This window comes from Nesoenas mayeri (genome assembly GCF_963082525.1).
Source record: "Nesoenas mayeri genome assembly, chromosome: 2".
NCBI lineage: Eukaryota > Metazoa > Chordata > Aves > Columbiformes > Columbidae > Nesoenas > Nesoenas mayeri.
In genome coordinates, this window is record NC_137543.1 from 143,314,871 (window position 1) to 143,333,796 (window position 18,926).

At 35.1% G+C, this 18,926-nt stretch overlaps 1 protein-coding gene across 1 annotated transcript in view; it reads left to right on the forward strand.

Annotated features, from left to right (window-relative positions):
* Positions 1-18,926, forward strand: part of MALRD1 (MAM and LDL receptor class A domain containing 1) — a gene marked incomplete at both ends in the record, with an annotated part of 247,721 nt that overhangs the window by 58,018 nt on the left and 170,777 nt on the right. Inside the window, 4 exons of the mRNA XM_080364215.1 lie at positions 565-932; positions 2,581-2,993; positions 15,812-15,899; positions 17,687-17,863. Coding sequence (XP_080220341.1) covers positions 565-932; positions 2,581-2,993; positions 15,812-15,899; positions 17,687-17,863 — 1,046 coding nt within the window. The remainder of the gene's footprint in view (positions 1-564; positions 933-2,580; positions 2,994-15,811; positions 15,900-17,686; positions 17,864-18,926) is intronic.

Consider the following 18,926-nt stretch of genomic DNA (forward strand, 5'->3'; position numbering starts at 1 on the left):
TCAAAAGCGGTGCTACTGTTAAAATAAAAGCCTGACTTTGATATTATTAAGTGCAGTTTTTCTGAGTAATGTGAAATGCATTTGCCATAGGAAGAGGGTAATACCTTTTTATTAAAGACTCAAGACTCAAACTTGGACTATAGCTCTGGAAATTACAGCTTGTTGGTTCTCTTCTTGGTTGTCTTCCCAATTTTGTTGTATGACTGTCACCTATGTATATATGATTTTTAAATGCTTTGAGATCCTCCAAGAATGCTGTAAAAATGCATCATGTTAGGAATAACCAACATTGATAGAACTTGTGCTTTTTCATTCAGTAAGTGTTCTGGTTTTCCATCTTGAAACTTTGCAATTTTGTATTGAATTAAATTTATAAAAAAACATACTATGCATCTGAGTTAGCGGTGTTCATTGCTTAATGTGAAAGCAAATGTGTCTCTTAAGTTGGGAGTTAAATTTAAATGAATCATTTCATGGAGCTATGATAGAAAATATATTGGTCATTATACTTGATGTGATCCATTCTCATCATTTGCATCCTTAACTGGTTTGTTATGATTTTAGGTATTACAATTACGGACAGTCAGTTGGAGCAGCAGAGATGCATTTGATTGTGGATGGGCTGGAAGATCCTACTGTCCTTTGGAGGGCATATTACAACGAGGGAAATCAGTGGTTGAAGGCAGTCATTCAACTTGGACGCCTTCCACATCCTTTCCAATTATCACTTGTTAAAATCAGTCTGGGTTTTTATGATGGTATCTCAGCTATTGATGATATTATGTTTGAAAACTGTGCTCTTCCACCTCCAGCATTAAGTTGTGAAGGTCCTAATCATTTCTGGTGCAGAGACACAAAAGCTTGTATTGACAGTTTACGGGTCTGTGATCTTGTGGATGACTGTGGGGATGGATCGGATGAAGAGAACTGTAGTAAGTGTTTTCCATTATTACTTACTTTACATAAAACAAAAATCTACTTGCCCAATTCATCCTTAGAGTAAAGAAGCACATTATTATTACAGCCTATCAATGTCACAGCCGCTGATTTTTTAACTGAATATAGTTACTGATGAAACAAACTGAAAATTTTTAATCTAAATGCATATGATAAGTTACAGCTGCGGGTAAACGTAATGCAACCTCCTTTACTAAAATAAGTTGTATTTCTTTAACTTTTTTAAAACACACACATGCATTATGAGTTTATTTTAGAAGAGAGAATTCTCATTTTGCCAGTTGATTTGGGTTAACATGCTGTCTTTGATTGCACTGATGGAAGTACAGTGGAGGATGTATATTGATTGAGAGGAGTGTATGTCCTATCTCTTTTTGTGACCTACAAGTCTTTCTACCTCAAAAACATTAAAATATCTGTACTAGAAGATATTAATCATGCTGGGCATGATTGCCCCTTTCAAAGAGAGATCTTATAAGAGCTGAGGAAAGCTATGATTTGGTCATATTTTAGAGATTCACCTTGCAGTGCCAAAGAGTTCCATTGATGATTTTTTTCCTCAAAGCATGCATTCATCAATTTTAAGAACTCAAGAACATTCATATGAAATAAAATTAACTAGCAGTTGCTTTACCATATCCTGAGGTAACTAAATTATGCAAATCACAATGAGTTTGAGAAACAGCGGACACCTTCCATGCTTGAGGGGATACAAGCCTACAATGACATTTACTGAATATCAACTTAAAACTGATCTGAATTTAAAAGAAAGTAAGACTTTCCAGCCTATCTCAGTTTTCACACTTGTAAAACTTCTGTCTTCTTTATAACCCATTTCAAAGTCTATAGTAAGAAGGTGCTACATGGCTTGCAGTTTAAAACTTCACAAAAAATAACAGCTTAATTAAAAAAAAAAAAAAGTGGCTAGTATGTCAGTTACTGTTTATAAAGAGCAGATACAATGATGAAATGCAAGTTCTCCACATCTGAAACTTTTTTTTTTTTAAATATATATATATATATTTTGTATATTCTGTCTTGTGTCAAATATTTTGTCTGGTGTCAAATAATAAAGTGCAGTTCTGTTATAAATGCCTGTCTTTAATTTAGCTTTGATAAAGTGATCAAAATACTATTAATGAGGATAATAAAGATCTAAAATACAACACAATTTTAGAACTATTTCTGTCATGCAAAAACACATTAGGTCACTTACTACACATGTATACAAGACTATATCCTGTTGTGTATTTCGTGCAATTATCTTCAGTTTTAAATCCTTTACTCAGTCAAATTTCAGTTTAAGAACTCTGCATGCTTAAATTATAAATGTACATAAATTTAGTGATATAAATAATTAAATGTTATTAACAGTTCTGTTTATTCAATAAATTATTTGTTTACCATTTACCAGATATATATTGAAAGAGGAGGTAATTAAGTGAAGGATTTATTGTTTTGTTTTTGTCCAGTGTACTTTCATTCTTCAGAGGTGAATCTGTACAAGGAGACAATGATTTTTTTCATTGTGTTAGACATTTACGGAAAGTATGTTGAAGCCCAGTCACCTTTCGATGCTGCTTTCACTTTTTCACTTAATAGTCTGTTCTGTTTACATTCCAGACCCTGAGCTACAATGTAACTTTGAAAACGGGCTGTGCAATTGGGAGCAGGATGTTGAGGATGACTTAGACTGGATCAGGATAGAGGGTCCAACCCCCACGGTTAATACCGGCCCATTGAAGGATCACACTACAGGCACAGCCAGAGGACACTACCTCTATGTAGAATCCTCCAAGCCACACCAATTCCAAGATGAAGCAATTTTGCTTAGTCCTGTTTTCAACCCTCCTGGCAATGAAACCTGCATTTTCAACTTTCATTATCATATGTTTGGAAAGCAAGTTTACAAGCTGTCAGTCTTGCAGAGAGCTGTGAGTAACGTAAAGGGATGGCTGTTGTGGTACAAATTTGGAAATCAAGGAAATAGATGGATCAGACAAACACTTTACATCAGAAGCTCTAAACCATTTCAGGTATGTTCCTTCTAGTCTAGTGCTTATTTGTTGTCTTGTAAAACACTTCAAGTATATAAATGACTATGCAGTTTCTAAGCTATTTGCAACTGTCTGATGAAATTGACTTCAAAATACATTTGGAAGTTGTGGTTGGGGTTTTTCTTGTGGTTTTATTGTTAGTGGTTTGGTTTTGTTGTGTTTGGTTTTTTTTGTGTGGAAATGTGTCTGAAGTATTTATTTTTTGTGAAATCTACTTTTCCTTCTAAAACACATTATTATAATGTTTTGAATAGGGACATAAGGTATTTAAAGTAGATGCTATTTTTGTTTTTCAAGTTTTAGAAAGTTAATGGTTCAGTGTTTCCACACCACATACAGTCTTGTTGGTCATTTCCATGCTTAAAAGGAAATGTTTACATTCACTTGAGAATGTGCTTCCCACCCCCCTCCTTGAAAGTCTGAAAAATAAGATAAAACTTTTTGCTAATATTCTTATCAAAATACATGTCTTGACATCCTAATCTCCTTCTCTGTCTCTAGCCAGAGCATCTTATCAGCTGTTTAGGTTTTTCAGAGGTTCCAGTGAATAGAAAACTTTAGACTCCAAGAGCAAAGGTGGCCTAAGTCTTTTTAACAGAGACCTTCAGCTGGTACCTCCTCTTCCTCTTCTTTCCCTATTTAAGTCTGTTATTTGTTTACCACTTTCAAAGAAATAATCACTATGAAAAGTAAACACCTCAAATTCACATTTTCAGTTTATTTACTAGCATGGGAACCCAACTTTGAGATATAAACAATTGTGCATATACACAAAGAGGTGTTCTCAGCCAAAAATTTAAAGCCGTACAGAAAGATACTTAAGGACATCTGGAAAGCCAGATTCTCTTTTTAAAGTCTAGAACTCTAGAGATATGAAACTGTAGGACCTTTAATTGAATGCACTGGCAGAAACACAAGGGATTCAGCACATGAAGTCTTCCTTTGCTCACACCACCTCCCACTACATGTCAGAATCTTAAATTTCTTAGAAAACTACTGTTGTAGCTGCCATCAAACTGTCTGAAGTCTGTTACTGTTCCATTAGATGTTTTACATCAGAGTGTTAAATGTAACATCAGAGAGCAGAACAGGAATAGCTGGATGTAACTTTTTTAAATTACAGGAATGTAGTTTTCTGAGACAAAATTAAAGATATCTCTCAAATAATGATGACAAGCTGACAAAAATTTTATGGCTTTAGTGGTCTAGAGTTTCTCTTTGAATTCAGAACTGGTGTGAAACAAAAATCTGCAAAGGATTTAATAATCTGTAAGAAATTATACTTGTTGATTTTTGTAAAAAGTTCAGGTTAAGGCTATATTAATTTTCAAAATATACGTTTTTACTATATGTGACACTTGTTTCAAAATGAAAAATAATAGGCTGTTAAATGTACTTTGCTCTTTAGTTGATCTACATTTATTTTAATCTCCCTGAGAAGTCTACTTATACATTTTTTCCTTAAAAATACATTTGAAAAGGTAGTAAAGTAACAATGTGTCCATGGTGGCCTACTTACTTTGATGATGAATAGTGTTTGTTTTTATCTTCCTTGAACAACCGTAATACCTGAAATAGGTTCTACTTAGAAGAAAGTGCAAAAATTTTATTTTCACAACTTAGATAAATATAGCTGTCTTAGCTTGCTCTATTCATTCAAATTTCTGCAGATACAGAAAAAAGAAATGGTGATATTATGTGAACAACGGTAAAGTTCTGTATCTCAATCCTTTTGGACAATGTAGGCTCCTTTTAGTCATGATCTAAATCCCATATCTGCCATGTCCATCATACGACACCTAGGGCAACTTTGCTATATTCCAAACAACATTATTTTTTAAAAAAAAAATACCTTCACCCCAAGTCAGTTAGCTTTTTTGCCCATCTGCAATATGTATATGTAACTCTGTAAACAAAAATAGTAATAAATCTTTGATACTCCAAAGCATGACTAATATATGAAGGAGTCTGATATTCTGTGATGATTTTATTATGATCAGTCTAGATTTTTTTAAGTTCGCTGTTATGAAACTTCAAAATGCAAATACACCATTTAAGTAGATGAAGAATTGTTAATGTTATCTTAAGCATAATTACTAAAAAAATAATATTTTGAGTATCATATATAAACCCTTACATGTTCCTTCGACTATAAACTTGCTCTCTTTAAGTGTGAAAAACAGGGACCAAAATCAGGAGAAAATAAATGATGAAAAATTATTTAAAAATACTAGCTTAGGGAAGTTTATATGAATAATAAAATTGTGATTAAGTAGCCATAAAATGTATATTTTGATATTGATATTTTCCTATTTTACAAGTGATTAAGAAAAGCAAACAACCAAATCCACTCTAATAATTTTAGTTATTAGCTTAGTTAGTTAGTTATTAGCTTAGAAAGTAATAGAATATTGACTGAAAATTAGAATGTCGTATTTGCTGTGAATATAGAATAGCCCTATGTTCTACAAACACAAGCCAACTTTCTTTCTCCTGATACTGTTTTTCGTATCTGTTGTACTATTTCTATGTTCTTTTCAGTGTAGAATTCATTTCTCTTCTATTTTAAGTATCCGATTCTGAAACATGTATACCTGAACATATTGATAATGTTTCAAATTAGATTTCTCAAGCTCCTGAGCAGCATTTTAAACCAGGTATAATGGTCTGGAATATGATCAAACACAGGAAGGTAAACAGCTGATGCACAAGTGGAATCCTTTCTCTTTGATGTATACGTTGTTGTTTGTATCTTTGACACTCTAATAGCCTGTTTTCAGATTTCATGGTTGCACTGTGTGTTGCTCATGATTTAAAACAAGACATCTTTGTATATTCAAAAGCTTTTTTCAGTTTGAGGAAAAAATACTTTCTGTCCTGAAGTGGACCTCTGTTTTGTTAAAGTAAAATGTGATGTGTATCTTTGCATTCTTTTTTGTTCTGAATAGCTCAGTCTCTTACTCAGGCTGACCTATCAAAGCACAAGCACTGACCAGTCCTATTTCAAACATTCTCACATAAAGGACTTTGATGTTGGTGTGTTACTGTGGCCTGCCAATGTATATAAAAATAATTAAGAGTTTTGTAAAAACCTTTTGCCTCATGTGGTGTTACATAGTATGATGTGAGATGTCTTGAAGCATCCACAAGGTAGAAATGTTCAATATGACTGTAGTGACAGCTTACTTTTTGTTGTTATTGTCATAAATTATAGAACCCCTAGGGATTCCCACATGCCATCTCTGTTTTAAGTTCCTCAGGTCAGAGCATCTGATGTTGTAGCCACACAATGCTGAACCAGGAGACATTCCCTGTTAGAATCACCGAGCATCATTTTTAGATCAGGTGGCAGGAAACATCTTTGAGAATTGCTAGGTTCCCCTTACCATTGCAGACATGAAGAAATGAAAGCCAGCCTTCAGGAAAGGAAGGAAACTTTTGTTTTACTTTACTACAGCAGGATATTCACCAAGTGAAGCACTACAACAATAATCCATCTCAACTTAGACCAACAGCCACCTTGGGAGTTTTACCCCTAACAGCTTCGATGTCTGTTGAAGAGGAAGTTTTGGGTCGCTTCAAAAGAAACCCTTAATAAAATTAATATGTTTCACAGTACTTTGGGTGAAAGAGAAAATTAATTCTGAAATTATTTTCTAAGTTAGTCACAGCACTAATAATGTATTAATTGTGATCCGTGACAATATCATCAAAGATAACATCAGTTGTATGTCTGTTGAAAAGGGAAGGGTGAAGTGATAGTTAGAATTAGGTCCAACTCATCAGTTCTCAGATATACTTCTTGAATGGTGCTCACAAGAGAAGTGATTCATTTTTAGCAGCAGAATTTGTCTAGACACAGAAGGATCTAAAGGAAGTATTCTTCATTTCTGAGACACTAGATTAAAGTCATTGTCTTTTAATACATTTATTTAAATCTTCATTTTTCATCATTACATTTCTGTATGGAGATATAAGGTATACTGTACCTTTTCTTACAAAGATTTTCAAATTCAAAGGCAAATTAGCTCACTCCAAACACAATTTGTTTTAAGTTACTCTTATCTTTTAGCCATACTTGTGGAGGCACATAGTTACACTTGTATTTTTCAACCTTGATTATAGGATTGTATTAGGTTTTCCTTAATTGTACCCAGCTACTTCATGTATAATGGTTTTGATATGCCCTTGACATAAAATCAGTTTGGTGTCTGTGTTTGTTTAGTGTAGTGTAAACATACATATTTAGTTTACATACATTGTGTAGTAATCATACATTATTTGCATGCAGGCTTTTACTATTCATCTAAGAAGAGAGACAAGCAAGGCTAAGAGATAGTCATTCTTCTTTGGAGATTTTGATGATCTGCTTTACAATAAGTGAAACGGGATCACTAAGCTCACTGTTCAGTCATTTCTGCAGTTCTAGCGATTTCCTGCAATTACTTTTCTGAGAAGAGTGCAGGTTGATCAACACCGTGTGCCCCCACCTTCCTCCAGCCCCAGCCATTTATGTAATGAAAAACTCAGAGTTCTAGTGACAAATGAGCTCTTTGGTATAATTCTACTTTGGAAACTACTTTTAATGTAGATTTGAGTTCTGTTTCAAACAAAAAGCCTGTACTATGGCAAATTGTGAGGTTTCAGAATTTAATGTTTTTATTTCGTGCATCTCTAGTGGTGATATTTATATTTCATACATTAATAGTATAGCCAGATTTATTATAGTAGACTAAATACCCTTTGTATCAATTTAAGAAAAGATAATGACTTGCTAGGCTTCCTCATCAGCTATAATATCTTTGAAGTAAGCAAGTTTAAAATTTAATTTCCTACATAACAAGCATCGGAACTATAGAAATTACAGGTTCTAGATGTCATATCACATTTCACAGCATCTTTGAGGGAAATATTCGTTGGGGTTCGTAATGTAAACGCTTTTGCATCAATGGTCTTAGAGTGTGTGAGTTTTTCAGTCTTCTCTAATTGTTAACTGATAAGCATCAGGTTGAAACTCTGGGCTTACACTGGTGTACTCCAGAAAATGCAGCTGAGCAAACTTAGCTATATTCTACTTGCATGTGGCTTGACTGGAAGAGTGTGCATACCTTTTTGTTTTACCAAAGAGACGTATTATTTGCTAGTGTGAAAAACAATGTGAGGAGACCATGTTTACAGTTTCATATCAGCACATGTAGTGAGGACTTATCCTTACCATTTGCATTGTTGTTAGAAGGAAACTGGTTCTGAAGAGTTTCTACTTTTTCTTCTATATATCCTAAGAGAACAAGTGAAAGTAACTGTGTATTTGCCCTTATGTTAGGAACATTAAGCTTAAAAAAAATGGAAGTAGAAATGTTTGACCCTTTCTGGAATACTTGGCTAAAAAGTGTTCCTCTTAGAAAGAGAAATGGTTGAGATGTGACAGAGAAACATAAAATCAACAGTGTCATGGTGAAGCAGTGTAGAGAATGATTAATGATCTCTCTGAATGCAGAGAATGAGAAGTACTCTGTGAAATTATCAGGCAACATGATCAAAACAAAAGGAAATGCTATTTTAGGATGTCCTGTTGTGCAATTCATTGCTGAGGGATGTTTTAGGTACAAGGAAGTATGAATGGGATCAATAAATAACTTGGCAAATTATTGAAAGCGAAGTCTGTTAAGGGTTATTAGCATAACAATGAAGCTATAATCTCCCACCTGTGATATACTGCCAAGAGTTTGGGAGCTCCCACTGCATACCTGTTTCGTTGTCACCGGTGATGTTGCAGAAGGCCACTGGGACACACACTGGGCGGTGAACTGGACAACTGATCTGATCTCTGGTACAGCTGTCCTCATGCTGTGAGGCATCGTGCTGCAGACAGCTTTCAGTCTACCAGAAGGCTCACCCTTTCTGATATTCTAAGATTCCAGATTTTCTGCAGTCGTTTTCACCCTTATTGAACCAGGTTTATTGTTGTCAAGTGTTGTTAGCCTTCTGCCTTGATTTGATTGTTCACTTGGCTACTTGTTCAGGACCTAATTTTCAATGCGTGCCGACATACCAGTAAGAGTTCGTTAGTGTTTAGTTGGTCAGATACACAGCTTTCATTAAATCTGGTGTTGAAGCAGCTCCAAATTTATTGAAAACTTCTCTAAGATATTTATAATACCTCTAATACCCACTTGTGATTATTTTTCTGTTATTGCTTTTGATCCATTCTCTGGTAGCAATTTTCACATGAAAATTTAGTCATCATGGATTTCCACTATAGCAACAGCTTCAATTTCAACTTTCAATTTGTCATTCCTGATTTCCCTTCTACTCTTCTTACTCTTCTCCTTTGTACATTCTCTAATAATCTGCTGAGACTAGTATTTCCTTTTTTTTTTTTTTTTCATGTACAGGTTAGCACAAGCTTCTGTGGCTTCTTATTCCTTCAATTCTACTCCAAATATATGGATATCCAGCCATATTTGCTTCAGCTTGGTAGGTCTCTTTCTAGGCATTAAGTACTTTTCTTCATCTCTGATCTGTGTATTGTCTTCTTTCATACCTGGTATGTGTTTGCATGTTACTCTGTTTTTCAGATTGAAATTGTGCTATTGGTTTCCTATCTGTTTATAGTCATAGTTCTCGGTTTTATTTTCACTGCGGCAATGTAAAGCCTATGGTTGCTGGCTGACCTGTACAGTTTGGTATGCAGTTGCCTCTGGAGCAATTGTTTATTAAATGGCTAATAGAGTAACAGTGCCAGGGAACTGCTACCTACATTTTTTAATCCTTCACTGATCATAGAATCACAGAATGGTTTGGATTGGAAAAGATGTTCAAGGATCATCCAATCCAATCCCACCAACACAGGCAGGGATGTCTTGCACTAGACCAGATTGCTGAAAGCGCTGTCCAATCTGGCCTTGCATGTGTTCAATGAAGGGGCATCGACAACTTCTCTGAGCAAGCTGTTCCAGTGTCTCACCACGACCATCATAAAATATATCTTCCTCATATCAAATCTATCCTCTTTCAATTTAAAACCATTGCCCCTTGTTCTGTCACCACAGGCCTTGGTAAAAAGTCTCTTTCCATTCTTTCTTCTAAGCCCTCTTACTGAAAGCCTGCAATAAGGTCTCCCCAGAGCCTTCTCATCTCTAGGCTGAACAACACGAACTCTTTCAGCCTCTCCTCACATGAGAGGTGTTCCAGCCCTCTGAACATTTTTGTGGTCCTCCTCTGGACCCACTCCATGTCTTTCTTGTGCTGGGGGCCCCAGAACTGGATGTGAGACTCCAAGTAGGGGTCTCATGAGAGCAGAGTAGAGGGGGAGAATCACCTCCTTTGACCTGCTACCAATACTTTTTTATGTAGCCCAGGCTAAAGCCTGCATATCTTTGTAGGCTAGACTAAAAAAAAAATAAAAATGAATGCCCCCCCAAAACCAAAAGCATTGCCATGTTACTGATACTTACCTCTCAGGTCTTCTTAGAATGTGTCTTGCCAAGGTATCATGTGCAGAGATGGTTTCAGGGTGTCTAGGAGCCATGCAAGAGCATGCTAATATCAGGGTTGGGACACTTGTGGGAAAGAGTGAAAAACAACCATTAGAATTTGTGGTTGGTAGTGAACTTTGTGTTGATAGTGAAGGCTATTCAGTACCTACAGTATGAAGTGAAATACAGAGAACTTAGGTATTGTAAATGTGTGTGGTGCAATGTAGTCTGTTTGAAAAACAAAAACCAGTATGTTTTTCTTAAAAAGTCATTTCTAAACATCAGCACTGCCATTTTTGACAAGTGGATTTCAGAGCATAGAAAACTGTGAAAACAAGAAAACCACATGAGAAGTGAGGAAAACATATTGTCCATTGTGCAAACCTTCAGGCATAATTTCATGGGTTTAGTTCTTTTATTTGGGTAAGAAATTGCTTTTTTGTTGAGTGCTATTACAATACTTAATATTATGAAGCTATAACCCATTCTGAGGCAACAGAAATAATTAATTCTTTGCGTTATTGTTTTATTGGTATGCAGTAGAATACTTGTCATGATGTCACCAAGTCACAACATGTGCACAAACGGGATCGAGAATAAAAATATCTAAGCTGTCTTAACAATTTTTTTTCCACTCAAAATTATATTTAGGCACTAACTATATACTACTTCCACAATAATTCTTCTATCGTTAATATTGGAAAGTGAAAACAGGATCTTTTCTTTTAAGTTTTCCGGCCTTAATACAGCAAACTACTGACTCCTAGAATCTGTAAACAGTTGCGTGCCAGAAATCTGACCAACATCAGTCCAGAGTCTAAAACAGGTCAGAAATGTGATTCTTCCCTGCACTTGAGAGAAATGCTTGGAAAACCATCATAAATCAGCATGAGGGTTCACAAGCTTATAGTGCTTTACTAGCTATAACTATGTTTTTTCAGCATCTCGTAAAACCAAGCACTGTAAAAAATCAAATATTTGACATAAGTTTTTTTTATGTTTGATGTGTATATTCTTAAGATCATTGGTAAGAATTCATTTGGACACCTGTGTGAAGGGACTTTTGAAGTCTTAAGACATTAACTTCTAATACGTTTTTGATGGACACAAAAGGAAGAGGCTGATGGGCTTTGAAGATGGGCAGTGGAATCTCAAGCTTTTCTGCGTGTGTCATTAAAATGTTGTGGTGACATAATGCCCATAATCTTTCCTGAAGCAGATGAGCTGTCTCCACTTGTGCTTGCTTTTGGAGGCAGAAGAGTTTCATGCTATGTGTAGTAGCCCTGGTTGGCTTAGTCATTCCCTCCATAAGGGGGAAAGTTGGAACATTTTGTGACACCTCTTCTGCCAGCGTACCTCGGTTGTTTTTTTGTTGATTTGTTGGTTGGTTTTTTTTGTTTGTTTTGGTGGGGTTTGTTTGTTTGTGTGGGGGTTTTTGTGTGTGTGTGTTTTGGGGGTGTTTTTTGTATTCATGTGGTTTTGTTGGTTGGTTGGTTTTGTGTTTTTCTAGTTTGTTTGTTTGGGGTTATTTTGGCAGTTGTTGTGTTTTTGTTTGTTTGTTTGTTTTTCCCCCAAGAGAAACCATGGTGTGATAGGTACAGAGGAACAGTCCAGTGCCAGATAGTCAGATGCAGCTACTGGATGCCTAGATGGGAGATTTTTGAAGCGGTCTTGGGTTCCACAGTGCCTACTCCTTTAATGGCATCTGGGGAAGCAGAGAAACAAAACCAGGAAGGAAAAAATAACCATGCTTGGACTCATTTATTTGACATAACTAATAACACAAGAAGTCAAAATTAAATCTGAATTTCTCAGATGATTTTAAAATCACAATTTCTCTGAAAAAATAGATTTGCTTGGTAAATATAATAGTTTTCCTTTTTTGTGTACTTCCGGAGATATCATTATAGGAATATGTTCATGTGTTCTTGAAAAAAATCATCCCCCAGGGAAGACTTATGGTGACATGACTGCTGGATGAAGGTATCTTGATAAAAATAAGTTTTGAAGCAAGGAATTTTGATATGGATCTCACACAAGTTGTGTTTCTGTGGCTTGTCCTTTATCTAATAACCAAAGTTTCATTATCTTATAAGAAATTGGTTACCTTTCTTGATGAAAAGTTATGAGATGTTTTCTTTTACTTATACATAGAATTAAAATATAGGAGTAGTTTACTTCAGAGATATGCAATGACATGTGTATGACTTTCAATCCTGCATTTACTTTCACTAACTTATGATGAAAGTTTCTGATGACAAAATGTTCTGTCAGTTATTCATAGTATTAATGCCACTTGTGTGGTTGTTCTTTCTTCTTCTGATCAATTCACATGGCTTCTTGCCAGAAATAATCATAGCAAACCTAATAAAAATTAGCATACTCTAACTGCTAATAATATAATTAAGTGATAGAGTAGACATTTCCTGTGACAAACCTGGGATACTTTTTAGCTGTATTTACTATGTAAATACAATAGAACTAATATCACTTTTTCCTAAACATTCATAAATCTTCAGAATTTTTAATACCTCACAGTTTTTGGAATTCAATTCTAGCTTAAACTACACTTGTATGAAAATTAAGATTTCATTTTACTAACGTTCAGTGGGAATTGGCTAGTGAAAGAAATGAGCATTACTGTTAAAATTGAACATTTGTATAGAATAGTATTACTCATAATTGCTCTATTAATACTTCTTGTAATGTTCCTTCACCCTTTGAAAACCTTTTTTGTTCAAAATCTTAAGGAATCAATCCTTTTCTGTATACAGAATGTCGTTCTAATACATTCTGCTTTTCATGGAGTTTTTTTTCCTTCCTTTTTATGTAGCACACCTTTTACTACATTTATAGTTTTCATTCAGACTGGATCTCTAGAATTCTGAAAACTAGAGAAATTGGGAACTATTTATCCTCATTCAAATAATAAATGAGATGTGAAATGAGCTCCATGGTAGATGAGTTCCCTGGAGTTTATTTAATAACAGCTTATGAAGTTTGCAGAATTTCAGCTGGCAAATTAATTTAAGTGGTCAATGTTTAACCACAGCTGCAGAGAGACTAAGTTTTACACTGCAGCACTAACTCATAAATTGGCCCTATTTTCAGTTTTAAGTCTATCTGAACATTTACTTCCATCTTTGTTAAATTTTCTGTGCTAATTACTGCATTCATGCTATATGCTGATGTGTCAGACTCCTGATGCAAGTACATAAAGAAATTTACAAAAAGAATTGTTGTGGAGATCTTAAGTAATACAATGATAATCATCATAATAACAATATAAAGAGTTATTCTGAATTGAATTACTCCTGCAGATTAGTACTGATACTGCAGCATTGCCCCCATTTAAACCTAAACTGGAAACAAGCGACAGATGTAATGTTGTAAAGAATACTTTTGCATATTCTGAGGGAAAAGTAAGAATCTCATACTGAGATGAGAGCAGTAATAAGCAATGTTGTAATTTACTCTTCTCATTCATATTAGATACATTTTATGCTAAAATAATCCATCTTCAGCATCTACATAGTAAGGGACATATATCCATCTTCTTTTAGTATACTCATTTATTTTGTCTAATGGACAAAAATGAAGTGTAATAATTTTTATTTATTCTGGTGATGTCAGCATCAGTAACAAATCTCCTGTTTGCATGCAACTTCAGAATAGCAGAAACATGTTACTGTTCAGACATTAAGACTGACATTGCCCTCTTACAGTGTTAAGGTTATTCCTTGCAGCTTTTAAATAATTTTCTTTTTCTGCACGTTAATAAATTTAAAGTGAAGTGTGACTCAAAAATCTCTGCATGCATACATACCAGGTGAGCAACAGTTCTTAGCGTGCAGATGAACTCTTTTATTTCCCTCAAGTTACTGACAAGTGCTCCTTTCTGAAACTGGAAATCTTTTACAGGACTTCATTTACTATAGGAAAAAAGAAATGCTAAAATATAAAAATCACAGAATCGACTGGGTTGGAAAAGATCTCTGAGATTATCAAGTCCAACCTTTGGTCCAACTCCAGTCCATTTACCAGATCATGGCACTAAGCGCCATGGAAAGCCTTAATTAAGAGTGAAATCAGCAGCCTACTTGAAGTGCATGTACACTAAGGCACACAGTATGGGCAACAAACAAGAGGAGCTGGAAGCCATCATGCGGCAGGAAAGCTAAAATGTAAAATGGAAGCATATATTTTTTGAAATGACATTTGATGTGAAGATGTTTCCAAAATATCAATGACAATTGATAAAAATAATTGAGACACTTATCTACACAGAAGCGTTTTTAATCTTTGAGTTTGGAGCAGTGCTCCATTACCTGTTGAAAATAAGTTTACTTTGCAAATAAAATTGCAAGTAAGTAAAGTACAACAAAAATCTTTGAACTAATAGTACTGTGAAGCAGTATGGCAGTAATTTTGATGCTCTTTATACTTACTTCCTTTGTAGGAATTGTCTATTGAACTGAGGAAGAAATAGTGAAAAATGTATTTGAAATTTTATGAGGCATTCCAGAATAATCTGGAAGCTTGAAAGAAGAGGGCAAATAAATAGCTTTAACATTTGAAGTCCAGTAGAGCAGCAAAACTCCACATATTTTGTTTAAATGTATGGTTTGATGAGCCCTTATTTTTTTATTAATAGGATTTATAAATTAGTCAAATTAAGGGGCTTACTAAATCATTCCCTAATCACCTGCTTGGATTGTTACAATTCAGCAACTGTCAGAACAAAAGTAATCCAGAGAGTATTTCATGAAGACTAACCTCTCCCATTCCTTGGGACAGTAACCAGACTGTAAGCATATACAGCATTGGCAACTGTAAAGAAATATTAGAATATTTTTCTTCATAAGGCTCCATAGCACATCTCTAACCTGCTTAATTGTTTTCATCACCATGGGATTTTTATAAGAGTATATAATTTATTCACATGAAAGTTATTATAATTAATCATAATTATACAATCATACAATAAGTATCAAAGGAGCTAATCATTATATGACACTTATGATAATGTCTTGCCATCATTTTATATCACAACGATGTTTCAGTGGTTTTACACAATTGTGAAGCCAACCAGTCTGTTATAGTTCACTGCGATTAATGTGACCAGCAGTGAAAACTGATCATAATTAGTTTATTTCATAATGTATCACTAAATAAAATATATCCCCTAGAACAATTTTAATCTCATTTTAAGTGTGAAATGTTGTAAGTTATTCCTCTATCAACTGATATGAAATATTTAATGAGAAGTGGAATACTACTGTACACTGAAAAATCTTTTCATAATCCTTGTTTCCCTAGATTTTGGTGAAAGGTACCATAGGAGATGGTTTCACTGGAGATATCGGACTTGATGACTTGTCTTTTCTAGGTTGTACTCTATACAATGGTAAGAACATATTCAAAGTGATCACCTCCTAGCTGTGAGCTGACTCTTTGCTGTCATCTGTAAATATTTTACTGGAAAAGCAAAAAACAGATTTAAAAAAATACTCAAACACTATGGTAGACAGAGCTGAATAGGCTGTTCTGTACATTTTTAAAATGTTTTTAGTATTGAGAGCAATTTTTTGGGACAGTCTGGGGTCCTTCTGTCTCTATTTTACTTCCTCCATGTCATAAAAAAAGCAAAACAACCAAAAAAGAGTCAGAGACTGTACAAATAGTCTGCAAAACAGTTAATAGCTACAGCATATTCCACCATATTTAACCCAAGATGGATCACAGAAAAAAAAAGTGGAGTTCCCATGACCCTGCACCCTAGAATTAAGCACTAACTGCCCTGTTGCTCTGATTCCACCTCAAATGACCAGATACTGACTGAAGCGACATGGGCTTAACAGCTTGGTGGTAAAGTCCTACATATGAAATATTAAAGATGTCAAAACTTGACCATACTGCTTTGATGCATCTTCTGAATGTCCTAACCAAAGGCTATTCAGTGATGCTTGCTCTGGAAAAAACGGTATTTCATAAATTATAGAAAATGAATCATTTCAAAACAGCAAGGAGCTGATTCTCCTTTCTTTTCAGGTGTTACAAAGTTTATGGTATTTCAAAATATCTCCTCCTATTCCCGCAGATTGGGAGCAGAGACTTATGTTTTCAAATTTCTGACCAACAAGGTCCTTGCTATTATTTTGAGTTGTAGATATATTTATTATATCATGCAATTATTCCTTCAAAAGATTCCTTCCACTGGGTCTTTTGTTTGTGTTTTAGGATATTAAGGGAATGTCATTCATTTGATTAGAGTATAATGCACTTAATATCATAGATGTGATTTCTGCCTTATGAAATAGAAATGGTTCCTGCTCATGGGGAATTTATTGTCAGTCTTAGTGCTCCAGGCCCCAGCAGGGAAAAAAAATACCTTGCTGTCCCAGACACATTTTATATAAACATGTACTTCTTAATTAACTCCAGTGTATTTCTCAGGTGCATTCTGCACTACAGCTAATAATTTCATTAACAGTTAAATTTAAAGAAAGAGTTATATAACGAAAATTCATTTTATGGACATTAATAGCAAAAGTTTTCAAGAAATGAGAGTAAGCCTGAAGAAAGGTGCATAGTAAAGAATAGGAGGAAAGGCAAAGACAATTGATTTGAAAGAAGGAGTAATGAGTTTGAATGAAACATAGAAGAAGTGGTAGAACAAGATTATGACCACAGAATAATTTTTCTAATGAGAAAAAAAAACGTTTTTTTCAGTGATGAAATTACAAGGTAAGAAGGTTACATGGTAATTTCCACAGTCACCTGCAGTAATTGATGTCTTGAAAAAAAAAGCCATTATCATCAAAATAATCTGTTAGCCTTGGTTCACAGGGAAATTTCTGTGATTGTTCTGTCAGTCTCTGTGGCTTCAGTTTTTTGAAATGACTCATTGACTTAATCCAACTTCAAAAGACAAGTGAAGGGGTATATAAATTCCTGCAAGTGTCAAGGATTATATGAACGGTGGTTGGCCAGCATGACCAACCTAGTGCTTTCCACTGCAGAAATGTTCAGTTCAGTTCCTGCTGTGCAGCATTTAAGTCATTCAACATGGACACCCATGTCCAGTAAAGCTACTCCCTTGATGAGGGGTAGGAGAAGCAAAGGCAGGAATCATTGCAAAACTAGAATGCCTTGGTCTCATCACTCAGCATTTTGTTGGTTTGTTTTCCAAAGGAAACTTGCCAACAATCTCTACAACTACTTCAGGAACTTCAGTTCCTGCCACCCTCCCTGTGAACAACTGCACAGAGAAGGAATTTGTCTGTAGAACCTCTGGCCATTGCATCCAGATGACCCAGAAGTGTGATTTTAGACCTGACTGCTCTGATCAGTCTGATGAATCAGCTTGTGGTAAGTGTACTAAATTTTTTACTTTGCTACCTTGTTAGTTCACAACTGTTGAACACATTGCTTTAGCTTCTTTGTATTTACCTTTGCGATTTGGTATTAACACCTAGATGCTACTTTAATGTGATTTTCCCCAGAAAAATAATAACTTAATAATATTTTGCTCTTAGTGTGGGACTCTGAGACATTATGCACCCTCTGCCTCTTAATGGGATGATTCAGACTTGACATTTGAATTCAACTTGCTAATGAAATGGGGAACCAGGGGTAAGGAATCCTCAGTGCCTCAATGACTGGTAGCTATACATGACAATTTTTTAACTGAGCAGAATTTTCCAAATTAAATGACCTATGACATATTTAAATTTTTCAAATGTTTGCCAGTCAAGACCGGAAGAGAGAATAACTTTACAGTCTTTTGTTTGGCTGCACATTGGGGAGACTTGGGCCCACTTTTTACCTACTTCAAGGAATATGTTTTTCTTTTTTTATACAAAGTATTTTCAGCAGCAGCAGTGATTGGGAAATTCAGCCTGCTCCACACAGAAGTGAGTTTTAGCCTGTAAATTCCTAAAGCTCCGATAGTCAGATGAGAACACTGGAACTTGGACAATGGACAGGGTCACCACATTTTGTCCATAGAGGTCTAAGACATTTGTTGATTGCTTCTGAGTTACAGCAGTTCACACTGTAGCACTTCAGAAGAAACTGTCAATGATTTTGTTTTGCCTTAAAGCACAATATTTGAAAATACTGCTGTATGGAAGCTGACTAATGAGGCAGACAGATATCTAGAGACTGACCTCAACAGCCTTTACAAGCTAAATTATTCTCACTGAAGATCAAAACTCTGCATTCATTACACTTCGTGTAGGGAGCTCAATCATCTCTCTCAGGGCTGAGGGCTCAATGAGGAATAGTAACATTAGACTCCCTCTGTCTATTCCTTATGTGGGAATAACTGTCAGAAATGAATCTGATAGACAACTGTCATTGGGTAATTTCCTATAGTGTGAAAAAACACCAAGCATTGAAATTCTACACTGAAAAACAGTGTCTGCCTTTT